The 17,114-nt window shown below is 62.3% G+C and overlaps 1 protein-coding gene across 1 annotated transcript; it reads left to right on the top strand.

Annotated features, from left to right (window-relative positions):
* Nucleotides 1-726: 726 nt before the first annotated feature.
* On the top strand, nucleotides 727-13,315 carry VSTM2L (V-set and transmembrane domain containing 2 like). Its single transcript, XM_030963359.1, is given in 5 exon segments — nucleotides 727-799; nucleotides 802-834; nucleotides 8,260-8,429; nucleotides 9,509-9,559; nucleotides 12,010-13,315. Coding segments are annotated over 5 exon segments (639 nt in total). The 3' UTR covers nucleotides 12,322-13,315.
* Nucleotides 13,316-17,114: the final 3,799 nt, after the last annotated feature.

Raw genomic sequence — 17,114 nt, 5'->3', positions numbered from 1 at the left:
CTGCTCCGGGCGCTGTCCCGGGTGCTGAAGCCTCCCCGGCCGGGACCGGGGGCCGGGGCCGCCGGGGATGCCAGGGAGAAACCTTTCCCTGTGCGGGACCCGTGCGTGCCGCGGGGCTCTGGCCGTGCGGGCAGTCCCGGCAGTGCGGTGCGGAGGGTCCCAGCGAGGCGGGGGAGTCCGGGTGGGACGGGAGGCGTCGGGGGTGCCGAGGGGTCCCGAGGGGGCGCGGAGGGGTCCGGGTGGGGCGGTGCGAGGAATCCCGGCGGTGCCGGGGGTGCCTGGCCGTGCGGAGCAGCACGGGAGTGTCCCGGCGGGCCCGGGGGCAGCACTGGGGGGTCCCGGCGGGGCGGTATTGGGGTGTCCCGGCGGTGCGGGGCAGCGGGCAGCGGGGGGTGCTGGCGGTACCGGGGTGTCTCGGCGGTGCGGGGCAGCACGGGGGGTGCCGGCGGGTCCGGGGGTCCCGGGTGGGCGCGGCGGCTCCGGCCCCGCCCCGCGCAGTTTGGGGATGAACCGTGGGAAAAAAACTTGGGGGGTGCGCGCGGGCCGGGATCCCTCCGCCGGGCGGGGGAGGCTCCGGGCGAGCCGCGGCACCGCCTCGGCGCGCGGCGCCCTCCGCGCGAGGGAAGAGCTCCGCAGCGCGGCGGCGCCGGGACCGCGGCGCAGCCCCGGGGACAGGGCTCGGCCCGGCGGCGCCGCCGCCCCCGGGACGGACGCGCCCGCGGCAAGATGGGCGCCCTGGCCCTGGCCCTGGGGATTTTCCACTACCTGGGGCTCTACCTGCAGCTCGGCGCCGCCTCCCGGCACCCCCGTGGGACGCCCCGGCGGCGGGCAGCGGTGAGGCGGCGGCGGCGGCCGGGGCTCGGGAAGGGGGCGGCTGAGCGGCGGGAGCTCCCGGGGCTCGGTGCCCCGCGGGGCTGGCGGCGGGTCGGGGCGGCTCCTGCCCGGGCAGCGGGACGGGTGCGGGGGATCGGGGATCCCGGTCGGGCTCCGCCGCCGAGGGCAGCTCCGTGTCGCGGTCCGTCGCGCCGGCGGCTCGAGGAGCGGGGAGCAGCCGGGGCGAGCTGGGGCTGGGTTCCGCCGCTCCCGTCTCCGGAGCCCGGGGAGCGGCCTCTGCCTTCGCCGCTGGGCTGCCGGATCGGGGGCTCTGCACGGTGCGTCCCGGTGCCCGCAGCCACCCGCACCCCGTGTCCGTGAACCTCCCGGCGCGCCTCTCGGTGCCCGCCGCCGTCCGCATCCCGTCTCCGTGTGTCTCACGGTGTCGCCGCCACCACCCGCACCCCGCGTCCGTGAACATCTCGGTGCGCCTCCCGGTGCCGCCGCCCGCCCCGCCGTGCGGTGCCCCACGCCCCGGCAGCGGGGCTTCCCGCTGCCTCCCGCTCCTCCGCTCCCTCCGGTGCGCCGTGGTTCGGCGGGTCCGTGCTGCCGAGCCCGCTGGGATCCACAGGGGTTGGGAAGGGGAACCTCGTCCTGTATCCTGCACCCTCCGGTGAGGAGCCTGGCGTAGGGGCAGCTCCCTCGCGGGTACCGAGAAGGTGACAGGGGACCGAGAGCCCTCGGAGGAGGCTGCTGACACCCTCCTGGCTCTCTGTGGAGTGACACGGGCACGTTCAATCTTAGCCCGAGCAGCGACCACGGGGACACGCTGGGTGCCCGGCTCCCAGCTCTTCCCCTGCCCGGCTCCAGGGCCTCCCGTGTGCGGAGGGACCGACTGACCGCCCCGAGGAACCTCCGGGCACACGGCGCCTCGGGCCATGCCAGGGTGGCAGGTGTGAGGTGTCCCGCAGTTTGTGGTGTCCCGCACCTGCCTGCCCAGGGAAGGGATGATCAGCCTCTGCACTGGGGGCTCACAGCAGGAGAGTTTCCAGACCTGCCAGGCTGGCATGCCAGATGGAAAGGTGGGTGAAGAACCTCCATTAGCCACCGCTTCTCCCCACAGAAATTCAGCAATAGGCAAATAAATAGTGAAATGGTCGCTGCGAGGGAGCAGGGAGCCAAGGAGATGAAATATTCTGGGAGGGCGAGTGCACTTTGGAGCCACATTACAGCTTGCTACTCGAGCAGTTCTGCAGCAACTCACTTAATCACAACAGAAACCTTTATTAACGATACTGAAAAGCAGTGAATAAGTGGGTCATGTATAATAAGCCATTTGTGTTCAGTAGGTGAATACCAATTTGATAAAAGCTGTGTGTGCTGAAAACCTGTATAAATCGCTGTTTAGCAGATTGGAGACTGATCATTTCATTACTGGCTGGTGCAGCTTTCCCTCCACACCACGAGAGTCCAGCAGGTTGGAGATGTGGAGCAGGAGAGGGGCTGTGGCCGGCGGGATGGGTTCGGCTGTGGCTGCCGGGCACGGGCAGGTCCTGCCAGGCTCTGCCCGCAGCAGGCAGCGCCCGGAGCTCGCCGCCATCTCTGCCCGATGCTGGAGGCCTGGAGGAGCCTCCACGGCTCTGCCACAGCCCTGGAAGATGTTCACTCTTAACTTGTCCACGCCGGATGCAGCGAGGGAATTGACCGGGAGCAGCGTGTGCTCTGCAGGCATCAGCGAGCGGCCGTGAGCATCCCTGGAGGGCGGGCGGCTCCCCCATCCTGCCACCCCTCAGTGGGCAGCGGGGTTCTGCTCGCAGGGCAGCCCCGGCTCTGGGGAGGGAAAAGTCACAATCAAAGGAAGTCCTTTACCTGCCGCCACAGCAAAGGCTCTGCCTTTGGCCAGGATGGAGCCAGGATGGGCTCCAACTGCCCCGTGAGAGCATCTGAGCTGCAGGATTCTTCCCACCATCCCCTCCCTACCCACAGTGCTGCCTCTCCCCCTCTCCCTCTCCTCTCCTCTCCTCTCCTCTCCTCTCCTCTCCTCCTCTCCTCTCCTCTCCTCTCTCCTCTCCTCTCCTCTCCTCTCCTCTCCTCTCCTCTCCCTCCCTCCTCTCCTCTCCTCTCCTCTCCTCTCCTCTCCTCTCCTCTCCTCTCCTCTCCTCTCCTCTCCTCTCCTCTCCTCTCCTCTCCTCTCCTCTCCTCTCCTCTTCTCTCCTCAGGCTGGCGCCTTCAATTATTCATGCCCCCCATTGCAGCCTGTGCACGCTGGGTTGCTGCCATCGGCTTTCTCATGCGCTGGCTGGGAAGCTCCAGCCGCTTTCCCAGCCTGCTGGCTCTGGAGCGGGGCAGGGGAGCCGTGCCGTGAGGAGGAGCAGCCCGGCTCCTTCCCGGCATGGTGTACAGGGATATTGCCTCGCCTCAGCAGAGCCGCGGCTGGAGGCTGGAGGGAGCGGTGCCCCGGCTCCCCAGGGCGCTGCCCTGCTCCGTTCCCGCACACCCCAGTGATTATTCTATCAATTACTTTCATAAACACTTTGCATTCTGCCGGATTTTTGCACACTTCCTGGTGGGAATTCTCCACGCGATGTGTTTTTCCTGCTGCTGTTCGTGCAGTCATTCAACGCAATTACATCTGACACCTCTCCTCATCAAACGTCTGGGCTTTCTCTTCCCTTGAAGCGGCTGACAGACGACGGGCCAGACACTGGGAATTATTACGTTAGGACAGTGACAGCTAATTTTAATCATAACGTTCCCCGCGAGCGAGGCAGGAATCAACCGAGAGCCGGCACGGCTGCGCGCGGTCTGGGGGCTGTGGGCAGCACGGCAGGGCTGGAGTGAGGTCCTGGAGTGGGCCAGGGAGCTGGAGGCTCTGCACTGCTGCCTCCTTCATCAGGGGCTGCTCCAGGGGCCAGGTGGCTGCCCAGGAGGGCCCCTGCAGGGCCTTCTCCCCTTCACGGCTCCTCTGGGATTTTGGTTCATGGTGTGAGTGGGACTTGTGCACCTCGGGACAGACAGCCCTTCCTGGCCCTGTCCTCAACAGCTCAGGCTCTCTCTGAGCTGCTCTGTTCCATGGCTCTTTCCCCTCCTGCAGGGTCCTTTCCTGCCCGGCTGTCCCCTCCCTACAGCTCCAGGTGCCCGATTGATCACCGGGGATGTTGGCTGGGCTCGGCTGTGACGGGTGCATTCCTGACTTGTGTCGTGTGCTCCGTGTGAAGCTGGGTTGGGATGAGCTCAGCAGTGATGGGGTGGGCAGAGCAGGGCAGGAGGGTGCTGCGTCCATGAGCACCAGGCACTGCCAGCTCTGGGGATGGTACCAGCCCCTGTGTGTGCTGTGGGCAGCTCTTGGCAGCAGCTGCCAGTGGCTCGTGTTTTGGGTGCTGGGTGTGAGACCGGGGGGACTGATCCTGTCTGCCCCATCCCATTCCTACTGAATGATTCCAGCTGAGAATCCTCCCCTGGCTGCTGGGAGCCATCCCCTGGCAGAGAGCAGCACCAGAGCGAGGGGTGGCTGCAGGCTGGCTGCACACACTGCTGGAGCCCCACGGGGAGCTGGCAAAAAGAGGCCGTTTTAGGGCTTTGCTACTTAAATATCAAATAGCAGCTCTTCCTTGAGGCCCTTGGGAGAGAATTTTCTGAGAACTGCGAGTCCCCAGGAGCCAGAAGGGAGCAGCAAGTCCCCTTGCATGGGAAAAGCTCTGTGTAGCCAGGGCCAGACTGGAGACACTCCCCACTGACCTCACTCTTGCTGAGGGGGTTAAACATTAGGGGAGTGGGAAGCACTGGGGGCAGGTAGCTGAGGCAGCCCATCACTGTTGGAAATATCGGTAGTTTTCAAGGTTAATTCCAGCTCTCTGGTCAGGTGAGTGCTACCCTGATCACATCCACCGAGTTAGGTGCGGGGTTTTTTTTGTTTTTAATTCACATGCTGCAAATTTGAGCTCCTTCTGCTGCTCGTATGACAGTAAAGAGGGGCAGAGCAATGGCGCTGCCATTCCCAGCGTGTGGTGGGAGCCTCCCGGCCCCAGCCACGGCCGCGGCGCTCCAGCCTGAGCGTCTCGAGGGAAGGGAGATGGCTGGAGGAGAGCAGCGCTCGCCGCCAAAGTGCTCTGCCCGCTCATGCCGGGGCCGGAGCCACCTGCCCTCTGCCAGCGGTGACGCGGCCGTCACGCCGTGTTTGTGCAGCGCTTCGCACCGCGATGTGCTCGCAGCGCCCCGGGGTCAGCATCCCTGCTCGCAGCCTTGTCAGGAGCAGAGGATCCGCAGCTGTTCCTGGCGGTGGGAAGGGAGGGGAGCGAGGCTGCAGCCCGGCCTGTGCAGCGGCCTCTGGCACAGCCGGTGTCCCCGCGGTGGGGACAGTGTGGGTCACCAGGCACTGGGCAGTGCCCGGCTCTCTTCTGGGTCCATCCGGAGGGTGCCTCCCGATCCCCCGGGATGGCTCTTTCCCAGGCAGGCTGTGCCAAGGGCTGGGCGTGCTGTGGCAGCCAGGAGGGTCCATCTGTCTCTGGGTGTCCCTGTCCGTGTGCCGGGATGTGCTCGGGCGCCTTTGCTGCCGGCAGGACGCGGTGCCCCTGAAGCCGGGGCTGGCGCTGTCCAGCAGCCACAGGAGCCGCGGGCTGCTGGGAAGGGGAGGATGCTGGATGGGTCATGGATGTCTGGGGAGGGAGCAGTGCCGGGGGGCTGTGGGTGCCTGGGCAGAGCGCCATGGTGGTGGATCCTGTTGGACACATTTGCTTTTCCTGCCGTGGTGCAGCACAAACCCAGCAGGTCAGAGCCGGCCCCACACCGGGGACGCAGGGCAGGGGCTGGATGGACACTCCAGTGGGCAGGGGGAGGTTTCAGCTCCCCCAGCCCCTGTCCCTGCCCAGCGTGGGACGGCGCCAGCCCCAGCGCCGCCGCCTTGTCACCCCAGCAGCCCGGCAGCAGCTCAGTGAGCTGGCGTAGAGAAAGAGGCTTCTGACTCCTGACTTAGGGAAAAAATCCCTCCTGGAGCAGGAACCCGCGTTGACCGGCTGATTAACAGGAGTTTGTAGCGTCCAATGCATATTTCAGTGTCCTTTGGTACATCTTTACACAACAATTAAGCTGAGTTGGTGCCCATGATGCTGCTCTGGTGTTGTCCTTGGTGCCTTGTGGGGGCTGTGGAAGCTGGCACAGCTGAGGAATGGCAGGCACAGTCCTGCTGGGGCTTTCTGTGCTGCGTGGGGCCTATGGACAAGGCAGGGGGATGGAGCAGGGGTCTGAGGTCATTTCCAGGCACTCGGGGCAGGGCAGGACCTGCTCTTGCCCCAGCACAGCCCCATCCCCGCTGCTGGAGCCCCCTCCCTGTGCAGAGCGTGACCAAGGTGAGGGATGGGGCCCACAGAGGTCTGTCTCTGGTTTATGAGAGCACCAAGCTGTCCCAGCAGGCATTTTCAATTCTGTTTATCTGTGTTTCCCCATTGAGTTCATTTTATTTCCCCTGATTTTTATTTCCTGGAAGATTTATTGATCCTGGTGTTCTCAGTTTATGACAGGTAGCAGGCCATAAAGCACAGGGAGCAGTGGCCCCCTCCCTCCCTCTTGCTGTGGGGATGTGGCTCCAGTGTCAGTGGGGGGAGAGGGATGGGGCTGGGGTGGGCAGGGACTGGGACACTGTGGGGACAGGGCAGTGGCCAGAGTTGGTGACTTGTCCAGTGTTCACAGGAGCAGTGTCCAGGCAGCCTGGCCAACCCAGTGCAGGCTCCATGCCCAGCCTGGGGGCTGCCTGGGGGGACCCTGATCCCGCTGGTGTCCCTGGGAGGGGCAGGGCTGGGGGGCAGTGGGTCACCTCTGTCCAGGCAGGGCTGGGCTCCACGGCATCCATCAGGGAGGGCACAGTGTGCTGCAGGAGGACATGTCTGAAAGATGTGTCCCCAGCAAAGGTGATGACGCTGGGTATCCATCTGCAGGATCTATGCTCCTCTGGATGTGCTTGGAGGTGGCTGAGCTCTGGGGTTAATTAGTACATACGCTTCCCAATTAAAGTCAGAAAGAAAGAAAGAAGGCGCTTGATTCAATCCAGCCTTTTCTCAGCTTATCTGCCAAATTCCCAGCTGTGGCAGCAGGTTTTAATTGTGTTCACAGCAATTTGGACCTGGCTGGAGCCCTCAGGCCATCCCCCCACCCCTGCACTGCTGGAGCTGTGGTGGCTGGGGCTGGTGCAGGCTCTGCTGGGGCCCACTGGCTTTGGCCATTGCTCCTGCCCGCAGGAATTCTGTGGGGCAAGAGCTGATCTGGCTGCAGCCAGGGAATGGGCGGGTGAGTGCTGGGAAATGACTGGACACAACAGCCTCAGCACCACTTGGAGCACAGAGGAACCTTTTGAGCCCCCTGCTCCTCCCACAACCCTCAGTCACCAGAGCTGTTCTCTTGGGGTTCCCTCCACTCCCCAGCACAGAATCCACGTTCTGTGGTGCCAGGTTCTGGATGAGCAGGGCGTGGGAACAGCACTGGAACCCCACCAGGACACCCTGCCTTGGTAAACCCCAGCACTGGGTATTTTCCTCTGTTCCCCGCTGAGATGGATTAAAGGAAAGCGATAAGTGGATGGGATTTCCACGCGTCCAGAGGGACAGGGAGATATTAGAGGTATTAACTTTTTGTCTGGGCTGGTAATAATTGGTTTTCAGAGGGATCGGGGCTGCAGAGAGTGTTGCTCCCGACAGGCTGCGTGTCCCAGAGGGCTGCCCTGGCTCCGGTGGGACCTGCACTGTGGCTGCGAGCCGGCAGTGCCGGCAGCTGAGCTGCTGAGTGAGGACGGGAGGCTCGGGGCAGCCTCGGCAGTGCCCGGGGTGTGCAGGGGGCTGGCAGGGCTGTCCCCGTGCTGTGCCACGGAGGAGCCACTGCACCGATGGTGGCAGCAGCGCCTGCCGGTGCCCTGCGCACCGGGGCTGTCTGTTCGGAGGAACAACAGTCTCACCAGAGGAGATGAAAAGAATTCTAATTACATCTCTGAACAATATTTGTTTTGAGCGAGGAAAGCAAACCATATGGCGTGTGGGAGCCTGTTTGGGGCCGCATTAAGTGAGGATTTGTTTTTCAGTTATGTCCTGATCTGAGTGAGATGCGATCGTGCTCTATTTATTTCCTTCACCTCAGAGGTGTGCCAGGTCCCGCACTCGTTGCGGGACAGGGGTCTGAGGGATGCTGTGGGAGCGGGGGGGCACAGGCTCCTGCTCCCTCCCTTTCCCCCCACTGCTCTTTGCAAAGTGCCTGGGGCGGGGGTGGTGAGGGGACACCGGGGTGGGGAAGGAGAAGCTGGGGATGGCAGGGACCTGCCTGCTCTGCTGTAGGGGCTGGGTCTGTTCGGCCAGGGAAGGATCCAGGCGCTCCTGGTGGCTCTGCCCGTGTGGCTGGAGGCATTGTCCTTCCCCAGGACAGCGCTCTGTCCGCCAGGCCCCACAGCCCCGGCTCTGTCTCCAGCAGCTCTGTTCACCGAGACCCCGCACGACATGACGGCGCAGGCGGGGGAGGATGTGGAGATGGCGTGCTCCTTCCGCGGCAGCGGCTCCCCCTCCTACTCCCTGGAGATCCAGTGGTGGTACGTCCGCAACCACAAGGACTGGACGGACAAACAGACGTGGGCTTCCAGTCAGGTAATGCCCCTCGTCCTCCTCCTCCACGGCAGCACAGAGAGGCAGAGCCCCTCAGGCAGAGCCCTTGCCTGCACTTCCCATGGGGAAGGGCTTTGTTTGCAGCCACTGTTGGGTTTTGTTGGGACCCCCACCCACAGCAGCACCCCCGGTGCTGACCAGACCTGCAGAGCAGGGTGTCACCCTCTGCTCTGACAGAGAACAGCCTTGTGGTGCAGTTAATGGGCTGCACGGGCTGCTCAACGTCCAGCTGCACTGAGGATGCTCTGGGGACAGAGGGGCTGGGCTGTCCTGCCCGTCCTTCCCAGCCAAGGGCCTGCCTGGCCCATTGCCAGGACCCGTCCCAGGCTGAGGCTTCGTTTTTGTGCTTGTGTTTGTGCCTTTGCCTATCTCATCACCAGCTCATCCCTCCTGGCCCTGCACCCTCCATCCCTCCCTTGTCCCCTGTTTCTCTGTGTACTGGTCGGGCAAACAGCCTCTCTTTATTTCCCTCTCTGTTCACACAGAGATAAGGGCCAAAGAATGGGAAACAGCTTTGGGGATTTTAATGAGCCTTTGTTGTAGTGTCTTTGGCAGGGCTGCTGCTGGTGTTGCCATAAACTGAGAAGCCTCAGGGCAGTGCTGCCAGGATGGGGGGATCTGCCAGGGGTCGAGGGTGGGCAGGGTCAAGGGTGTTGGAAGCACTGGGAATGCACAGCCAGGGGCTGCTGGGGGGTGGTGGCAATGGGGCAGGGGCTGGCAGAGATGGGGACAGAGTTCCACAGCAGTGATGCCACAGTGATCAGGGCTCCATCCCCACTCCCGGATCGTGGGGAGCACCTGGAGCTGAGGTGCAGTGGGACCTGTGGGTGAGCACCCCATGCTCCCTGGCTGCTGGTCCCTCCCATCCCGGGTACCCAGTGTGGCTTCATCTGCCCTGGGTGCCGGGGTTTGCTGGGACTGGGCAGTCTCTTCTCTCTTCCCCCTTCTCCCTCTTCCTTCCTCCTTGGGGCAGCCATCCTGGAAGTGGGAAGGGGTCTGGTGGGCTGAGCTGACCATTTCTCTTCCCTCTCTGGTCTTCCCCTTCTCTGCTTTTTCCACAGCTGAAATCATCACCACCAGAGGAGCCCGGGAAAGAGGCGACAAAAATCAGCGTGAGTTTGGCTGATGGTTCTTGTTGAGGGCTCAGCAGGACATCCTGCTGGTCCCAGTGGGAAATCCAGGGTGGGAGACCTGGGTCTGCCTGGGGGTGACCTGGTGAGGGGTGGCTGCCCTGCTCTCCCTGGCACCCAGAGGCACAGCCTGGACCCTGAGCCTCGTCCAGCATCTGAGTGACACATTAATGCCAGGGATAAAATAATCCAATTGACTCAGCGGATTAGCATCCCAAAGCCATTTAGGCTCATGTGAGCAGAATGAGGAGCCACTAATCAGTTAAATAAAACACTCCTGGCCTTCTGCTGCCAGGTGTGTGCCCCCCTGGCTGTCCCTGCCTTGGGGAGCTGCGTTTGGGGGTGCCACAGACACAGAGCAGTGCTGGAAACCTTCCCACTGTCACCTGGCAGCCTCTCCTGGCACTTCCATTTTCCTTCACTGAGTGAGCAAGGGGGGATGGAGTTGATCAGGCACCCGTGGCTTCTCAGATGGGTGCCCCCCACACCCAGGATCAGTCTCTCATCCCTGGGGAACCCTTCCCAAGGGAGAGCATCACCTTTCAGCACCCACCTGCAGAATCAGGGCATGGTTCTCCTGATGGTAGCAAACCCCCCTCCAGGGGTCATGTCCCCTTTGATTAATTGACACCCACAATCCATATCCAAAATGAAGCAGGTTCCTCCAGGATCTGTTCCTCACCAGGATGCTCCCTGCCCCACAGCAGCAAAGCAGCTGGAGCAGCCAGAGCCTGGGCTCTGCCAGACCCTGTCTGCTGAGCTCGGGGGGCTGCTACTCCCTGCAACCCACCCAGGCCCTGCTCCAGGGGCAGGAGCATGGAGCCATCCTGGGGCCAGCATTCCCTCTCAGCTCAACCCGTGCATGTTTCAGCATAATTAGGCAGTTAATTGCACGCTGGGATGGAATTGATGGGTGTGCGAGTGTAACCAGGATTTATTCTGAATCATTCGAGGTCTCTGCTGCCTCCTCCAGATCCAGCCAGCAGGGAGAGGCTGGAGCTTCAAACCTCTTTTGTTTGTTGTTATTTCAAATGTCCTTGATCATTAAGTGTTTATGGAATGGAGGAGGTAAATGAGCATGGGTGGTTCTGACGGAATGTGAGGAGCAGCCACAGCAGCAGGGACTGGGAACAAACAGTGAGGGGGGGATGTAAATCCCAAGGAGGAGCCACCGTGCCAGGCACCCCTTGGCTGTGTGTTATCCACCAAACACACCTGGTGCTGGAAATGCTTTGCAGGGATGAAGAGCAGTGAAACATGATGGGTCTGGGTTTATTTTTTCCCCCTTTTAATCCAATGGCACAGCACAGGGCTGAGCTGGGGCTGGGCATAGGAAATCTGCCCATCCTGGCCGTGCCAGGGGCTCTGCCCCATTCCCATGGGCAGTGAGGGCTGTCCCTGCCCTGCCTGTGCTGGCAGAGCCACAGGAGTTATGTGCCATCATAAAATCTTCCCTCCTGAGGCTCAGTGACCTGCTGGGTAGCGGCTCCATGGCCACTGGTGGCACCAGCAAATTGGGATTTTATTTTATTAGTTCTAAATTTCCCAGCCATTAATTTCAGTGACTCCTGGCTCTCCCAACGAGGGTTTTTTTTTTTGAAGCTCCTTTCCCATGACAGTCTCAGCATCTGGGCACACTTGCACCAGGGTCTGGCACCTCCTGCCCCTGCACATGGCCACTGAGCTGCCCTGAGATGCTGTTTGGGGTGGCCCTGGCTGTGACCTGTGGCAGCAGCTCCCTCTCAGCAGCCCATGGTGCGCAGGGCAGCTGAGTGCAGCAGCCTGTGTGTGCTCATGTCTGTTTGTACGTGCTTGTATGTGCACATGTGGCCAGGCGTCTTCATGTTCCAGCACTGGATGCCCCCACAGTGAGGGGCTGAGGGGACACTGAGGGGTCCTGGTCCCCACGCTGCCTCCCGTGCTGTTTGGGGTGGGTTTTGTCCCTCTCCAGCCCCGTTTCCAAACACCATAAAATCCTCAGCTAACAAATGCAGCGGCGAGTAGAAAAACGGCCTTTGCCATCCAGTGTGATTATAGGGAACAGAGCCAGGGGCCTCGGGGTGGGTTATAAATCTGATTTATTGACCCAGCCCAGAGCAGCCGTGGCTCTGGCTAGTGAGTAAGTCTTAAATTTCATTGGGTGATAAATACTGAGAGCGAATCAATTTGGTAGAAAAGCTAATTAGCCAGCGTGGTTCCGCATCGATCTCTGAGCCCCGCCGTGGCCGGGTGCGAGCCAGGGCTTCTTCCATCATCCCGCGGGTCCGGGCTGGGGCCGGGTCCCCCCGCACCAACCTCGCCGGCCTTTACCTTGTCCTGGCCAGCTGGGGCTGGTGGCGTGGTGCGGTGGCACACGGTCGGGGGTGGCACTGACCCGGGTGTCTGGAGTGGAGAGTCCTGGGGTCCCTGACCGCCCGTCTGCCCCAAGGCAGGTGGTGAAGGTGGTCGGCAGCAACATCTCCCACAAGCTGCGGCTGTCGCGGGTGAAGCTGGAGGACGAGGGGACCTACGAGTGCCGGGTGATCGACTCCAGCGACGGCAAGGCACGGCACCACAAGGTGAAGGCGTACCTGCGGGTGGAGGCGCCGGGGGGCCCGGGGCACCCCCAGGACACCGAGCTGCGGGAGGCGCCGCTGGCAGAGCTCGCCGCGCCCGGCTCAGCGCACGCACACCACCACCACCACCAGCACAAAGCCGGGAGGGAGCTCAAGAAGCGCTCGGCAGACACCTCCTGTGTGCTGTAGGTGGGCGCTGCGGGGGGACGCCGGAGCCCCCCTCCGCCCCGGACTCAGCGGGGCCATCGAGGGTCCCGCACCCCCTGCCAGAGACTGGCCCCAGCACCCCGTCCTGTCCCGCCCCCCTCGCCCCCTCCCTGTCCCTGGGGCCCGGCGGTGCCAGGGCTCGGCGCGGTGCGGAGCGGGACCTGCCGGCGCCCCGGCTGCACCCCGGGGCTGTGCCCGGGGCCGGGGCCTGTGCCCGCGCCTGGGGTCCCCATGCCCCGGCCTTGTGCGGGCGGTGCCGCGGGCTGTGCTGTGCCCCAGCTCTGTGCCCAGTGGGACCCTCCCTGCCCTCCCCCGTGCTTCGCAGACCCAGCCGCCTGTTCCTGTAGGTTGCCCCGTTTAGTTGCTCGGTTCCAGCCCCACAGTGCGTGTCTAAGTTCCAGCCTCCATCCTACAGCCCGTGTGTATCCTCCCTCCCTCCCTGCCCTGCCCTGCCCTGCCCTGCCCTGCCCTGCCCCGCAGCCCCCAGCACGTCAAGGCCTGAGCTCAGCAGAGGAAGGACGGCACGGCACACTGCCCGGCACCTCGGGCATCGCTCAGCCAGGCAGCTGCCCGTGCTCCGTGTGTGCCCGGGAAGGTAGACACCTCCTGTGCCGCGGGCGCTGGCCCCTCGCACCCATCACTCCTCTCCCCTCGCATCTCACACAGGATGGGGCGCTCATCCGCCAGCCCCGTCCAGCGTGGTCCCATCCCCTGCCCGTGCTGCCGTGGCTCTCCGCCCCCTCTCGGTCAAGCATCCCTCCCCTCCAGGCCACAGCACCACGCTGCCCCGGGCAGGGTCTGGCCCAGGGGCTCTTGTGCCGCAGTGCAAACAGCAGAGCCCGTCCCTGCTGCCCCCAGGGGTGACCGCGGCCGCTGGGGCCGGAGCTGTGGGGACGGAGGGGGGCCCGAGCCTCCCCCCCGGGTGCTGCTCCCCTGCTGCCCCCCAGCCTGCCACCATCAGACCTGCTGCAGCTAATAAAGCTCTTTAAACGAAGCCTCTGCCGTCTGTGCTCTCTGTCTGTGGCACGGCGAGGGGACGGGGCTTTGGCACTGCCTCGGGTAAAGAGGGGCAGAGCTGGGGCTGCTGGGGATGGGGACGAGAGTGGGCATCAACATCGCCTCCTGCAGCTGAGGGCTCAGAGCTTTAAAAAGCTGCTGCTGGGGAGCTCCTGCCCAGCCTGGGAACTGCTGCCCTGAGGGGTGCAGGATACAGCGAGGTCCCAGGTGAGCTGGGGATGCTCCATGCTGTGGCCATGGGGTGCTGTGGGCTGGCTGGGTGGGCTGCCAGGTGTAATCCTGGCCACCCAGACCAGATTTCCAGCCTGGTGGAAGGTGGGGTCCGCAAAGCAGGGTGCTGGACTGACCCTGGGCCTGGCTCTGCCTCTGCAGTGGGGGAGCAACTCCAGGCACTGGCAATGCCCAGCTTGGCCCAGCTGCCTGGAGTGCTGCAGCTCCTTTGGAGCTTGTTACTTCCTGGAGCTCCCTCATGCTCACCCTTCGCTGTGCTGATGAGAAAGAGGATGAGCTGGTGGCTCTTTCTGCCACCAGAGGTGTCAGTCTGTGCTGGGGGCAGGAGCAGGCAGAGGTGGCTGGTGTCTCTGGAGCCATGGTCACCTCTGTCACCGGGAGAACTGTGGTCTTGGGGAGCAAAGGGCACAGGAGAAAAACATTCAGGAGCTGCAGGGCAGCAGCTGTAAATCAGTGCAGCAAGTTTTTTCCAATAGTGGTGGCTGTACCCTAGCAATCCCTGGCAGAGCTGTGGGGCTCGGGCTATGCTCAAATTCTCTGTCAGGGAATGGGATTGCTGGGGGAAGAAGAGAGATTGGGATGCATTGGCCACCAGTGCAGCAAAACACAGGACACAGCAGAGGAAAAGGAAGACCCAGGGGCACGCTAGGGAGGGCAGGAGGCTGCAAATCACCTCAAACAGGGAATAAACAAATTGCTGTGCAGCACAGTGATTTGTAAAACCTGGAGGTGAGCTTTAACAATAACAGGTTTTATTAGAAGAGATTAATTTTGCCGAGTTTATAGGAAATCTTGGGAGCAGGAGTTGAGGAGCGGACCCTGCTGGATCTGTGTGTGTGGGTCAGCAGTGCCTGGTGCCAGGGGCTGTGTGGGACTGTGCCCCCGGCACAGTGTGGCAGTCCCCCAGGGTCCTGGCGGGGTCTGTGCATGGAGGAGGAGCTGGACACGGCTTTCTTTGCTCTCTGATCCCAGAGAGGGTGCCTGGAGTGGGGGGAGCTGGGGGTCCCCACCCCAGAGTGTTGGGGGCTGCTTGGTGGAGGAGAGTTCTGGTGGGGAAAGCCTGGGGCTTGTGAAGGGGCTGAGCTTAAAATGCAAGTCACTGCTGGGGAGGAATCAGCCTCATGAAAATGCCGTTGCCACGCAGTCCCTCTCCCAGCCATTATCCTGCCTCAGACAAAAGCAATTTACTCAGCCTTCAATAAAGCAAGGGCGATAACGAAGCTGAGAGGAGCTGACTGACGGGCAGGACAGCCTCCCCTGCCACCAGCACCCACCTGCTGCCTGGGGCTGAGGGGAAAATCTCTGGACAGCACTGAGACTCACAGGTTCTGGGCGGGGGTGTCAGTGCAGCCAGAGCCCTGTGCCAGAGCCCTGCCTGGGTGATGTGGTTGAGTGTCACCTGCATCACCTGTGTCACCTGTGTCACCTGCATCACCTGTGTCATGTGTCACCTGTGTGTCACCTGTGTCACCTGCATCACCTGCGTCACCTGTGTCACCTGTGTCACTTGTCACCTGTGTGTCACCTGCATCACCTGTGTTACCTGTATCACCTGTATGCATCACTTTACAGAAGTTTTGTGACAGTCACGCTTTATGGCAATTTTACGACAATCGCGATTTACGACACCTTTTACGTCAGTCACACTTTACGGCAGTTTTGCGACACTCGCGCTTTATGACACCTTTTACGACAGTCACACGTTACGACCCCTTTTACGACAGTCGCGCTTTACGGCACCTTTACGACAGTCCCGCTTTACGGCACCTTTACGACAGTCGCGCTTTACGGCAGTTGCGCTTTACGGCAGTTGCGCTTTACGGCAGTTTTTACCCCCAGCTCCCCGTGACGCCCTGCAGCCCCCAGTCCCTGGGGACACCCTGCAGCCCCCTCCCCTCTGCCCCCAGCCCCCGGTGACGCCCTGATGCCCCCAGACCTTGTCCCTGCCTGTTTTATTTGGGTCTTGTCCTGCTGCTCCCTCCTGCTGCACAGGTGGGCGCTGGGTGGGGCAGGGGGCGTGGCAGGGGCGGGGAAAAGGGGGTGTGGTGAAATTTGGGGTCTGAGCAGGTGGGCAGGGCTGTAGGGGGGACCCCGGTGCTCCCCCTTTTGGCACCCCAAGGGCAGCCAGAGCCCCCAGGGCTGGCCGCTGTTCTGGGAGAATTTAGTGCAGTTTTGGGACTTTTTAAGGCTTTTCTGATGTTTTGAGAGTTGTTTTTTCTGTTGTTGTGACATTTGGGTGTTCTGGAGCACGCGTGTGGGTGGCAGCAGCAAGGCTGGGCCAGGTGACGCAGGTGACACTCAGGTGACACACAGGTGAGACACAGGTGACGCAGGTAACACAGGTGACACACAGGTGGCACAGGTGATGCAGGTGACACAGGTGACAAAGGTGACACAGGTGACACACAGGTGATGCAGGTAACACAGGTGACACACAGGTGGCACAGGTGATGCAGGTGACACAGGTGACAAAGGTAACACAGGTGACACACAGGTGACACACAGGTGATGCAGGTAACAAAGGTGACACAGGTACCCCAAAACCCTCCCTGCCTGGGAGAGCCCCTCTGCAGAATTCCTGGCGTTATCCCTGGGAATTCCGCAGACCCGACTGAACAGGCTGGGCTGCGCTCCGCACCCCACCACCCACAACCCCAAATTCCAGGAGCCTGCAGCTGCTCCGGGCTGCATTTCACAAATGCAGGACCCCAACCCCTCCTAAAATCCCTCAAAGCCCCCCAAAATCCTTCACACATCTCCGAGAGTCCCACAGGCCACCCCCAAAACCCCCACAACACCGAAAATGCTCAAATTCCCCTGAAGATCCCCTCAAAATCCCCCAAACCCTTCCCCACCCCCCCAAACCCCCAAATGCCCCCCAAAAAACGAGTCTGAGGCGGTGCCAAAGCTCAGTGGCCACTTTATTAAAAGGGGGGGCTCGGGGGCCCCCCGTATCAACATATGTACAGGGGAGAGGGGCATGTACAGGTATTTACACCCCCCGGGGGTATTTACAGAGCTGGGGGGGGGCGGTGCTGGGAGAGCTCAGAGAGGAGCTGGAAAAATTGGGGGGGGGTTTGGTCACTTTGGGGGCACCCCTCCTCAAAGTGACCCACGGGGAGCCGGAAATTAATGGGGACCCCCTCCCCAATTAACAGAGACCCCCAAAATTAACGGAGACCACCCCAAATTAACGGCCCCAACTCAACCTCCAAATTATAAAAAGGGCACCCCTCAAATTAATATCCCCCCCCTCCCCAAAACTCTCAAGGGTCAACCCCCCAACCCCTAGGACCCCCAGGCATTCCCAGGCACCCCCAAACTCCACGGAGCCCCCCCCAAACCTCTCCAAAGACCCCCCTGAGCCCCCCCAAATTCCCTCCGGGCCCCCCAAAACTCCTCCAAGCCCCCCCCCCCCCAAACTCCCCGCGTCACCCTGAGCACCCCCAAATCCTCTCAAACAAACCCCAAGTGCCCCAAATTCCTCTCTGGGACCCCCAAAACTCCTCCGAGCCCCCTCCCCCAGC

This window comes from Camarhynchus parvulus, chromosome 20 (genome assembly GCF_901933205.1).
Source record: "Camarhynchus parvulus chromosome 20, STF_HiC, whole genome shotgun sequence".
Taxonomy (NCBI): Eukaryota; Metazoa; Chordata; class Aves; order Passeriformes; family Thraupidae; genus Camarhynchus; species Camarhynchus parvulus.
Note: the sequence above shows the minus strand (reverse complement) of the source record. Positions and strands in the feature narration are given on the sequence as shown.